Source organism: Leptodactylus fuscus, chromosome 7 (genome assembly GCF_031893055.1).
Source record: "Leptodactylus fuscus isolate aLepFus1 chromosome 7, aLepFus1.hap2, whole genome shotgun sequence".
Taxonomy (NCBI): Eukaryota; Metazoa; Chordata; class Amphibia; order Anura; family Leptodactylidae; genus Leptodactylus; species Leptodactylus fuscus.
The window spans coordinates 22,925,890-22,939,061 of record NC_134271.1 but is presented as its reverse complement, the minus strand read 5'-3'; the positions used below and the strand labels follow the sequence as shown (position 1 = coordinate 22,939,061).

At 43.7% G+C, this 13,172-nt stretch overlaps 1 protein-coding gene across 1 annotated transcript in view; it reads right to left on the bottom strand.

Annotated features, from left to right (window-relative positions):
- Positions 1–12,841, bottom strand: part of TH (tyrosine hydroxylase) — a 29,010-nt gene extending 16,169 nt beyond the window's left edge. Inside the window, exons 1-9 of the mRNA XM_075280488.1 lie at positions 12,747–12,841; positions 9,019–9,222; positions 6,730–6,904; positions 5,697–5,785; positions 5,276–5,343; positions 5,003–5,053; positions 4,527–4,672; positions 2,521–2,656; positions 2,049–2,118 (exon numbers count right to left, since the gene is read on the bottom strand). Coding sequence (XP_075136589.1) covers positions 2,049–2,118; positions 2,521–2,656; positions 4,527–4,672; positions 5,003–5,053; positions 5,276–5,343; positions 5,697–5,785; positions 6,730–6,904; positions 9,019–9,222; positions 12,747–12,836 — 1,029 coding nt within the window. The 5' untranslated portion in view covers positions 12,837–12,841. The remainder of the gene's footprint in view (positions 1–2,048; positions 2,119–2,520; positions 2,657–4,526; positions 4,673–5,002; positions 5,054–5,275; positions 5,344–5,696; positions 5,786–6,729; positions 6,905–9,018; positions 9,223–12,746) is intronic.
- Positions 12,842–13,172: the final 331 nt, after the last annotated feature.

Sequence of the window (13,172 nt, the reverse complement as noted above, 5' to 3'; positions counted from 1 at the left end):
AGCGGACATGCGCAGTCGGCTCTGCCCAGGCCCGATTCCTGGCAGAGTGAATTCAGAGCCGGAAGACGCCGCAGGGACGCTGCACGGAGAAGACTTCTAAAGGTAGGAGAAGAACCAGCGTTGATTGGCCGACTGTATAGCATTCGGCCAATCAATGCTGGTTCTGTGTCTAACTTTTCCATTCGAATAGCGAGTGGTACTCGATCGAGTACGAGTATTTCGAATACCGTAGTATTCGATCGAATACCTACTCGATCGAGTACTACTCACTCATCTCTACTTAGGAGTCCAGTAGGCCGACCCAATCAGTGATTGATAGTAATCGACTCCTAAATAGAGAAAGAGCAAGGATTTACCACTTATTCTGAATCTATTTTCCAGGATCTGCTCAGCGTATCCTGCTCTATAACAGTATGCCAATAGCATTTTTATAGTAACAAGTTCCTTTAGGTAAGATCATGTATACCACATGTATCTGTGCATTTCTTAAAATGGTGGCTGCCACGTGAAAAGCATAAACTGATCACATGACCTCAGAGATGAGATGGGATCACTCATATTGATATGCAATGAGCCTTCACGAGAGAGGAGAGCCATGAGGGACTAAAGGTCACTGGAGACTCATTGGCAGTATAAAAAGCCAAGGCTGATAGAGAAGGTGTTCATTTTGTGGGGAGAGATTAGACAGATAGGGTCTTAGACAGTCATGGAGAAACAGATAGGAAATAATACAGATATAATGCAGTCTAAGGATTCAATGGATTAGTGTACATTATCTCCTGCCGTATCCATCCTGTTCTATAACGTCTTGGCATTGTTGCTGCTATCTATTACCACATGGCCAGACAACTCCTTTGAGCTGTGGTCTAGCCTAGGCATTGTGTTGTTACCATCGGCCCTTTACCCATAACCAGATCTGTTGCTGTAACTTTGATATTACTAAGATTTTGTTTGCTTTACAGCAGGGGTGCTCACACTTTTTCAGCATGTGAGCTACTTTATAAACTGACCAAGGCAAAAGATCTACTACCCACTTCTTGTGGGTGGCCCGGGGTGGGCCTGTGGGTGGGGCGGGGTGTTTCTGTGGGCGGGGTTGGGCAGAGCGAGAGAGCAGGAGACAGCGGCGTTCTGTGGCCGCCCAGGGATCCCCGGTGTCTGCTTGTTCACAGCGCAGGCTGAGAGTTATCTCTGGACACTGGCAGGCCGGGGCCTTGCACTCGTTCGCAGTCAGGGCTGCGGCAGCCCCGCCTGCCAGTGTCCGGAGATGACTCTCAGCCTGCGCTGTGAACAAGCAGCACCCCGGCTCCCTCCATCCCTAAGAGCAGGGAGCGCGTCATCTCCCGGAGCTGCTGCTGCCCGGCCTGCAAGTGTCCGGAGAGAGTCGACTCTCAGCCTGCGCTGTGAACAAGCAGACACCGGGGATCCCTGGCTGCATCCCGCGATCGACCCATACGTCCTTTGCGATCGACCGGTAGATCGCGATCGACGTATTGGGCACCCCTGCTTTACAGGTTAGATGGAGTCCCATGAACCTTCATACATGACATTCCAAACCAATCGGTCCTTCCGGTTTTTAAAATCGACACAAATCAAACCGGAACACAAATCAACACAAATCTAGGTTCACTCATCTCTAGTAAGCATTTAGGATATCAACTAATTTCTACTATATATAATACTGTCTAATAAACCATTATTTAGATGGATGATTCTGGTTCCTCGACCAATGATCATAAGTATGGAAAAGTGATGGGACAAACTAAGGCTGGGTTCACATCTGAATTCAGGGAGTTATCTAGAGGACCCCCCGAATGGAAACCAATCCACATAATAAAGAGGTTACCTAAGGAAACCCGCAGACCCCATAGACTATAATGGGGTCCATGTGGTTTCTGCACGAAAAATGCTTTCAGGACTTTTCTCTCTGCATGTTTCATGCAGATAGGGGAACGGAATGGCCTGAACACAGCTAAGCTCATATCAGAAGGTCATTTTGACGTGAATTATTCATTCCTTGGATCTACCCAAGAGTAAAACTCTAAACTTACCTGTGAGAACTGAGCAAATGTTTTATCAGCCAACATAGGAACATGTCCAAGCAACTCGTGACAACAATCCCTGAGGAGCAACATAAAAATGGTCTTGGATATCATGCTGTAGTCATTCTTCTATAAATACATGGACAATAGACTGTCTCGCCCTGTTGCCCACTATATAATGCTCCCAACTTTATTAATACAACCCTGTACACATAAGATGGACTTAATGTAACGTCACAGATCAATTATGTATTCATCCATCTCATAGCACTATACATATCATCATGAGTTGTGTGGTAGGCGCTATTGATGCTCAGAAGTGGAGACCTTGGAGAGGGAATACATTATATGTAGGAGATTTTAGCCTATTAATCCAGTTTTTGGTGATGGTCCTATACAGAAAATGGTTCAATTTTGGCATGAATGTAACCATCAGTAATGACACCCTACATACATGGTACACAGTAGGTTTATTACTTACGGTTCTGGAGTGTGCATGGGTGATGCTGGATGTCGAATATACTGGGTGCATTGAAAAATACGAAAAGCCAAACTAGCCAGGAAGTCCCGAGCAGATAGAAGGCCGGCCACCGGACGCAACTGGAACCCAGATCTTTCTGCACAAAACAGGCAAGCAAATTCCAGATTATATCTGATTCCTGTAGAATCCGATCTTTCATAAACAGGGCCAGTGTCAGGGCTCAAAGCTACTGGGGTGACCCACTTATTGTCAGAACACATGAAAGGGCTCAAAAGTGCCCGGGAGTGAGCGGTGCTCCCATGTTGCAGAAAAGCTGCTTTTTTTTTTGTTGCAGATTTTGATGCAGTTTTTCAATCTACTCCTAGCTTTGGCTCAAAACACAGCAGAAAAATCTGAAACAGAAAAGCAGCTTTTCCGCAGTTTGGAGCCTCAGCCTTAGGCCCCACATTGTGGAAACGCAGAGTTTTTTTTATGTAGATTTTGATGCTTTTTTTGAGCCAAAGCCAAGACTGGCTATAAAAGGAATGGGAAATATATAAGAAGCTCTTATACTTCTGCCTTCTGCTTAATCCACTCCTGGATTTTGCTCAAAAAACACAAAAAAATCTGCAACAAAAAAAGCTGAATTTCCGCAATGTGGGGCCTTAAAGAGGACCTTTCATGGTTTGGGGCACAGGCAGTTCTATATACCGCTGGAAAGCTGACAGTGCTCTGAATTCAGTGCACTGTTAGCTATCCCGATCTGTGCCCTGGGTAAAGAGCTATCGGTCCCGGTACCGTAGCGCTTTACAGTCAAAAGGGTGTTTCTGACACTCTTTCAGGAACGTCCTTCTGCACAGCAGCGCCTATAGCACTGTACAGTGTGAGCGGGGAGGAAGGCCCCCTCCCCTCCTGATAATACTTGTCAATGGACTTGACTGTGAGAAGAGGGAGGGGGCGTTCCTCCCCGTTCACACAGCACAGCGCTCTAGGCGCTGCTGTGCAGAAGGACGTTCCTTATAGAGTGTCCGAAACGCCCTTCTGACTGTGAAGAACTACAGTACCGGCACCGATAGCTCTTCACCCGGAGCACAGATCGGGAAAGCCGACAGTGTGCTGAATTCATCGCACTGTCGGCTTTCCAGCAGTATATAGAACTGCCTATGCCCAAACCCATGAAAGGTCCTCTTTAAGCTAAGGCCCCACAGGCCAGAAACGCCACGCTAAAGCGCTCCGGAAACAACCGCGGCTGGAACGCATCACGGTTCTTTCCGCAGCACTTTGAACAGAAAGTTCACTGAGTTTTCTTCTGCAGACTTCCTATTACCATTATAACTACGGGAAAGCCGCCGGGGTTTCCATAGATATAATTGACAAGATGCAATTTCCAAAACCGCGTTGATTTTATAAATCGCAGCGTGTCCGTGCTGTGGTTTTAAATGCAAAGTTGGCATTAGATTGGCATGAATCCCATCCACTTTAACGCTGTGATTTTTCCATCGCAGGCAAATCGGAGCGTTTCCGGCTCGTGGGGCCCCTCCGTTAGTCTTAAAAAAAAAAAGGACCTTTACCGTCAGCTCATTGTTCAACATCATGTGCAAAGTAATAGGAATTTATAGTCTCCATATAAGAGAATTCTAATAAACAACAAACGGCACTTAATAAACCCATTTGGCATTGAATAATAGGAGTGTTACATAATAATATCATGCTGCTTTCCACAATAACACTGTGTGACATTTCAGACTACAGAAGAACTTGCGTATTGGCCGAATTGTTCTAATCTTTATGTGTCTGACCTAAATTAGTCATGCTACCTATTTAGCAATTGCAGTTTACATAATGGCCAGCAGGTGGTTCCAGATCTCAGCGCAAACGTATTCGTAAATAGAACCCGAAGCCTTGAAAACGAAAAAATGATCTTTTATTTATCTTGGTGGTAGGGGACTAGAGGACCAGACATGATATTGCGAATGAGATTGATCTTTAATCCTGAATATACGTTATACATATATACATTATATCACCTTTAAGAAAACAGGACACATCCTGCAGCTGTGGGATTCGGTCCTCACTGTATACACCTTGGGTCTCCAGCAAATGAAAACTTTCTAGGTGCTCTTTACATGCATGAGTCGGGTACAGGCTCTTCAGGGTACTGTAGACCTCTTTCCTGCAAAAACGGTAAAAATATTAGTTCCCGCAGCACGGTGGCTCAGTGGTTAGCCTTGCAGCCTTGGAGTCCTAGGTTCAAATCCTGCCAAGGGCAACATCTGCAAAGAGTTTGTATGATCTCCCTGTGTTTGCGTGGGTTTCCTTCTACACACCAAGGACATACTGATAGGGAATGTAGATTGTGAGCCCTATACGGGACAGTGACTGTCAATATCTGTAAAGCGCTGCGGAATATGATGGCGCTATATAAGTAAGCATAATAAATAAATAATATTACACATAATGGCAATACCATCTTCCAAATTTGTATGTAGGGGTTTACACTTACCAGGTTGCGGTCTCTGACGGAAGATAGTCCACCCGCGGTATTGGCTCACCACTGCGAAGATAAGACAAAGTGTGTATGAAATACAACACCGGGGCCATACATAGGTCACAGGGGCCCTATAACCTTTTTGGTACTCCATTTACCCTCCTAAGTATCTGAGACAAGAGGGCAGAACGTTTGCAGCATTTACGCCACATGGGGCGTAAGAAAACTACGTATATACTGTCATACATATTTTGTATATGATTCAACATCCCATAGGCCGGTTCTTACTGTCTGTAGGTGAAGGCTATTTCAGCAATCATCTTCCTCCTTTTGCGATACTCTTGGTCAGAGTAACCCTGAAAAAAGAAGAAGAATCAGAACAATGCAGAGAAAAGTATAGTATTAGCAGTACAAAAGTATCCTCTGTTAATCCTCCTGGAGATTTATTACGAAATGGACAATGGACTGTAGCCATCACCTTTGCTAATATGGATGCCAAACCAATCAGCTATCACCGCTGCCTATAGGCACAGTCAGCTATGGCTGTGGACTGGGCCGGTAGCAGCTCCTCTTCTCTTTAAGGGCTGCAGTACCCACCTCCACCACTAGAGACTATGGGCTATTGTGCCCATGAACCTTGACATATACCTCGCAGTAAATATTCCTGTAGTACAAGGATGACTGATCTCTAAAAAGATATACAACTTACCGGATGGTCCAAGTCTAGATCTGGATCGAACTTGGTAACCAAGTGGTGACACTTGTCCAGGTCTGCAATTTTAGTGGGAAACCAGTGAACTGTATAGGTCAAAGGAAAAACGTTATTTAGCAAAGTAACTCAGTGTGGAAGTCATGGAAGCTATCGGTATTATTAATATGAATCAAACATCAAGAAGCCACCAAAGGATAGACCGGAATATAGCCACAAAATGTAGATCAAAATGCCCATATTCAAGTATGATTGGACTTCCTTAAACTATATGGCAGTACTGTGTAATGGTGAGGTGACTACACTTTCCTAAACTGTGACTGTATACCAGATAGAGATTGGCAAGCTGATTGGTCACATGATGGGTTCAACCCGAATATCCCAAATTATTCGGGTTTTTAACAGAACTAAAAAACTGGGGGTTCGTCTGGGACAAACTAAAATGGCCGCGTGCATGCTTTGCAGTAAATTATTATACTCTGGGCCCTCTTCAGACTCCAGAGTATAATAGGTAGAGGCCTAGGGGGGATGAAAAATACATAAAAAACATTAATTCACACGTTCTCTTACTTCTTTTGGGCCTCCTCACGGCGCCAAGTGCTCTTCTGATGATGTCATGTGCTTGAGTTCACCACTGAGGTCATAGCAGTGACATGGGCACAGCAAGCACCATGACATCATGACACTAGGCATGCCCATGTCAACGCGGTGGTCCAATCACAGGCCTGAGAGGTGACCTGGGTGCATGACATCACTGAAGAGACCGAGACATTGCAAGGAGGCCCAAAGGAGGGGAAGGAAGGTGAGAATGAACCTTCCCTAGGCTTCTACCTATTATAGAGTATAATAATTTCACTTCAATCAAACTTGTGCGACCCAAAAGGAAACAGGGACCTGAGCTACCTGAAACTAAATGAATCTCGGCCACGTCTATTATCAAGTGGTGGAGAAGACCACGAATCTACTGTAAGAAATGCAGATTTGACTCTGACACGTCCATGTTATGCTATAGCCAGGCTTGGACATTGCTTACCTTTCACTTCTTTTGTGGTCCTGACATCTTCTGATACTCTTCTAATCGAGCTCATTAATGTGATAAGGTCTGAACGATGAACTTCACAGCATATCAAATACTCCAAATCTGAACTTGTTCCTGTTTCCTTCTTTCCGGGTCGTGTCTCCAGATGCAAGATCTTAGCTTCAAATGTCTAAGATAGTTAACAGTATAGGACAATTAAAGGGATCCTTAGGATAGGTCATAAATATTTGATCCATGTGGGTTGACAGCCAGCCCCTGCACCAGTCAGCTACACAGGACCACTTCCAACGCCGATACTGTGTGTACATGGGTGAATGGATTTTGCAATAAACTGCAATACATCGTGATGGGCCCAGTTCTCTGGCATATTGAGCAAGGTCCTTTCTTTCACCAAACATGCCCCCCCCCAAGCCCTGATCCGCGCCTGGCCCGCAACATTCTACAACTGATGTATTATCACTCCAGAAAATTGGCGCGAGTCAGAATGGAAATTTACACTAGTTTTCACCCGGGAGAGATTTCCATTCTGTCAACAGGACCTTTCATTCCCTCTACCAGTCGGGCCATTTTTTTTAAGAATGGTCCACAATACATACAATAAATTTGCCCCATTGTGTGTACTAAATTTTGGTAAAATTTGCATCTTTTGTCTCTGGTCCTGGAAAAATTTGTAAAAGTGTATGTGGTCATTGTGAAATGTAATTAGTTATTAGGTTGAAAGTCGTAGCATCGGGGCATCTCTTGACACTAGGGTTGAGCCGATCTTGAGATTTCAGGATCGTTTTTAAAATCCGATTTTCGACCATTTTCCAGCCGATCCCGAAATTTGCTCATAATTCGATCTTTTCCAATCCCAATCGCTCAACCCTAATGTTAGTTTTTCCCACAATGATTGGCCAGTAGCCAAGCATTTTGGGAACTAACGTGAGACCTCGATCCCACCGAAAAAGATCGCGAAATTTGCTCGATCGCCGATCGGAATCCTGATCTCTCAACCCTACTTGGCACAATTGTTGGCTTTTAGGCAGGTCCCAATGTACTAGATTTTGTACAAAGCATGCAACGTGTAACAAACACTGACTGTTATGTAAAATTTTCGGAAATTTTCTAAAGCCAATCTTGAGAGGAGGCAAGAGTTAATGGAGCCGGTTACACAGTGCGGTGCTTGAGGCAGTGACTAGCGGCTCCTCCTGCCCTATTTGTGTGGCAGGTATCTGCACATCAATGCATTACCAGTAATGTGACAGCGCTGATCGCATTACCACAGCGGGGGCAGCAACAGATAGCTGGCACATACACAAGGAAATTACATTACCGCTGTCTGTCTCCCAATGGCTGCCCAAAGGCACATCACAAAGCATCTCGCGGACAACACAGAACATCTTACACTCTGAGTGTCACACACTGCGAGCAACCACATGCTCCGAATAGAACTATGGAAAATATCTGGATACTCTGTAGATTCATTTCTCATTATGACTTGTGAATACATCTATGGGGTTTTCTTTCATCTGATTTTTTCATGAGCCTGCATTCACACCGGTGTTGGAGCTTCCATAGGAGACTACACCACAGAATCGTCTTAAAATCCATTATCTATCCACCGGTTTCAGTATAAAACCAGTCAAATCCGGGCAGACACCTGGCGGACCCATTATAGTCTATGGGGTTCAGCAGGGTTCTATAACTGGACAGGGTCTTCATCTTTCGCGACAGAGACCCAAACGTAAATGTGAACCTGACGTAACAGATACATGAACCTAGCATTAAATATACTTGAGTGTTATAGTTCCAGGTACTGAATACTCTTTTCTTTGGGGACATAACAGTTCTGGTTTATGCCTGGTTCACATGTGACTTTGGTAATCCGTTTGGGGAGTCCGCATGGGGACCCCCTGAATGGATTACCAAACGCATTGGCAAGCGGTGTGCAGTGAAAACACACGGACCCCATAGATTGTAATGGGATCCGTGTGCTTTCCGCACGGTCTCCGCACGTATCATGCGGACATGAAAGTAGATCACGAAGAACTTTTCTGTCCACATGTTCCTTGCAGACACCGCACGGAAAGCACACAGACACCATTATAGTCTATGGGGTCTGTGTGTTCTCATAAGCTCTCCGCTTGCCAATGTGTTCGGATTGGGGGGGTCCCCATGAGGACTCCTCGAACGGATTACCAAACACAGATGTGAACCAGGCGTTAGTAGAGGGTTTGACTGGACTGTTCCATGAATACAGGACATGACGTGCATCCTACATCATCATGTTCCATTTCTTACCTCAAACACTTTAAGGGTACGGGATAAGGAAGATGGCTTATTTCCTTTAAGGGAGAAGAGGAGGTTGACAATGGCTTTCCCATCCTTTTCCTCAAATACCAGGGTTTCAGTGCACTCTCCAGCCTCCGCAGCTGCCGCCGCCGCTTCTCGTTCCTTCCGGGCATCTTCTATTAAACTCTGTCTTCTGCCAAAGAACCGCGGAGACTGGAAAGGCAAACCGGAGTCAGTAAAGGGTTTCAGAGAAGTACGGTATATACTGTGTCATCCTGTAAACGTTCTATCTACAAGATGGCTGCTGTTATAATAAAACATGATATATGGCAACCTCATTCCAAATACGACATCACTCCCCCCCCCACACTATTCTAAGCCACGATAATACATATCATTTGTATCTAGTATATTCCAACAATTTCTAAAAATTATTGAGCGATCTTATTCAAGATTCTGGGGTCTTTGAGATACAAAACAAATGCAGTCGGCACCAAATGAATATTCAATATGTGCCACGGTATACTGTGTTATTTATGTGGTACGTTCGCTCTAAAAAAAAAGAACAAATCATGCTACTCAAATATCGTGTTTCTCCAAAAATAAGCCCTAGCCAAATTTTCCAGGGTTTTTGGAGTAGGCTTGAAATATACACCCTACTCAAAAAATAAGCCTTCGTTGGTTTAACTCCTTCCCAATATCTGGCATCCCCCGTGCTATTACCATCCTTAAATATGCTGAAGAGCGGCCACCATAGCTACCGTATCGGGTCTCCGTTATAACGTACAGCAGAGAACCGGAGCTAATGCCCCCGATCAGAGTGGACTCTGATCATGGGCATTGTTGAGTGTGACCTCCCCCCAAAGTATTACCGTAATTTTCTCATTGCAGGCCGGTTCCCACCCAGTGTAGATCACTGGAGCTGACCTTTTCCTTTGACAACCAGCAGCCTTATGAAGGTTCCCAGAACTGTCATAGGAATATTACTGGGCATAGTCATAGACGAGCCTCAATAGTAATGTAGAGAATCCCACAAACTTATAAAAATATTTTTCCTATATATAGAGTTGCGTCTCAGGGCTCTTTATCTTTGTCATAGTTTACAAAGCATCTAGAATATACAATTCAATTCTGGACTCCAAGAAGGATGCCTATGAGTAAGAAAACCCTAAAATTGATGAGGGAAATAGAGGACCTCAGTTTGGAGGAGAAATGAATAAGCTCGTGAAGAGTCGAGTAATGAGAATGATAATAAACCTGCAAAAATATATGAATGGCGCAAATAAAAATAAGATAAAAAGTTGTTCCATGTAAAATCCCCTCAAAAGATAAAGGGGCGCTCCCTCCGTCTGTGGAATAACAGATACAGCCGCTAGAGTTGACAAGGCTTCCATAAATCCTATGAATCTTTGGCATAGTCATCCCAAGAGTTGGCCACAGGGAAAACAGATGAAAAAAGAAAATATTAAAAAGTGTAGATTGTTTTGTCTCCTTCATCCTTCCCTATAGCCGGGTCCTTTCCCATCACTAAGTGGACCTTGGTGGACATGTTTTTTTTTTTCCGGCTATGTCGGGTCCTTTCCCATCACTAGGTGGACGTTGGTGGACATGGTTATTTTTCGGCTATGTCGGGTCCTTTCCCATCACTAGGTGGACCTTGGTGGACATGTTTTTTTTGTCCGGCTATGTCGGTCCTTTCCCATCACTAGGTGGACCTTGGTGGACATGTTTTTTTTGTCCGGCTATGTCGGTCCTTTCCCATCACTAGGTGGACCTTGGTGGACATGGTTTTTTTTCCGGCTATGTCGGGTCCTTTCCCATCACTAGGTGAACCTTGGTGGACATGGGGTTTTTTCCGGCTATGTCACTATGTAACTACTGAGATTATCTAAAGCGTCCTCTTTCAATGTCATATCATTTCTAACACTAGTGACGTTCATAACTTGATCCTTGCTGGAAATATATTACCCAAAGAGATGTTACCTCTACCCCAGTGTACCCCTGATAGGTGGATAAAGTCATGTTATCAAAATTATAAACCCTTGAAACAGTTCAAGCTGAATTTAAGCCCAACATTAATGGTCTGGTCTATATATATGATTATGTGGTGTGTTGGAATGGTTCGACTATTATTTGTCCAATACCAAAACGAATTCCATGACAAAGAATCCTCTCCACTTCTCCACGTCCAGTTACCAGACCTTGTTGGAGCATAACTAATATAAATATCCTACAGTGGAGGCCAACTAGTGCCCAGTTTCCCAAATTTTTAGACGGCACAGAACCCTTTCAAATTAGACAACTGATGAGTACCATTCTGTCCACAAGGATGTGTCCACAACCTTCAGTTAACTCCCACACTCATAACATTTGTCTCGCCGTTATTCTGGTCCATATGGGGACCCGAAAGATGGAGAAAGTAGCAGCTATGCACGGATACCTGTGGACTCTATAGAATATAATGGAGTCTGTTGGGTTTCTGCTGGTTATTAAAATGAAACCAGTGGATAGAAAAGTCCTTTTCTCTCCACCAATTTTAGACGTAATCTGCGATGGAGACTCCAGTGTAGATGTGAACCTACCTTTAGTTGATAACCTATTAGTCTGGAGCTAAAATTGTGCTAAAACCATGTTACTATAATAAAAATTCCAACACAGTTGGATTTTCTGTGACAGTTGTAAGGTCACTTGTAACCTTAACCTCCAAACACAAAAATTGGAGACAAAGTGCAAACTATATAATACCAAGAGTAAAGGAATATGTAAGTCATTATAATTTGCCGTGCTGGGCAGTTCATTAGGGCAAATAAAGGGAAATAAAAGTACAAAAAGACAAAAAATTGGACCCGTCACCGGTCTGCATACGAGGGCGACTACATTTTTTGAAATAAAATTTAATTTCCCCTTAAATAATACAATTCCCTTCTATAAAATGGCCGTATTCATGCATCAGATTTTGGGGAATTCTACCATGTACATTTTATTTTACCATGTAAGTACTATATAAATCCATCAAGCAAAAAGTTTTCATGGAAAATAAATGTTTCAGCTTTACAACACAAGTTTCTCAGAATTACGTTTTCTCCTTACATAAAGCAGAATTGAAATCTTAAAAGGATTGTCCAGGACTAGAGCGATATGTCCCAGATAGTCTCTGGTATTACAATTCACGACAATTAACTTCTATTGAGCTGGGCAGCCATAGCCGACATGACCGATAGACAAGTATGACTCTGCTTTGGGAAGAAAGCCGCCATTACTATCTAATCTGATACAAAACCCATTAAAACAAGAGCCTAATACAATATACAGACAAACCTCTCCAAAAGATGACCCCCCCCCCCCCCTTACCCAATGCTCAGATTTTCATTTGCACCATATATTATGCATGTTGTCCACTGTCTTCGAGCAGAACACCCCAAGAAGAATAATTCTCAATGTCTCTTTGGGTGGCGCTCATTGAGTGTACAAATCCGGTCCGATAAAGTTGACTTTATTGGACTAGATAGTATAAATGGATATGGTATCTATATGCCGTAGTAATATACGTCAACTACCAATGAAATGATAAGGGCATGACATGTACAAAGTATACAGCATTACCTACAACTATAAAAAAATTTAGGACAAAATATACACAGTCATAAAACAAGTAAAGTAAGTTATATAAACAGGTAAAACAGATTGAAGACCGGGTATACAGAACATATAATAGAAGGTTACGATATTCCTCTTACCAGAATAGCCTCAGCCTGTTTGGGATCAAGCTCAGAAACAGCCCTTCTGAAGCTTTTCCCTGCAGATCCGGGGATTTTTGGTGTTGGCATCACTACTTTTGTAGAAGTGTATTCCCTGCACCTGCTACAAGCCCAGGCTTTTATAGTGCACGCCTGACGTCACTACTCCCCCCCCCACCACATCTCAGCCTGAGGGAGGGGGACGGACAGTGGTCCTGTAGCACATCTCCCTCAAGTCTGCAGAGCAACCTGCAGAGCATCACTTGCTTTGTGAGACTAACCTTATCCAACACCTGCAGACCGTCTCATCCTTTAGATTGTATATCAGTTTGCAGATCATTTAGTTGGGACATTTCCACAACTGTGATTTCTATACCAGTAAGTTCCTAGAAAGTAATGATGCAAGATATAATGAGAGATTAGTTT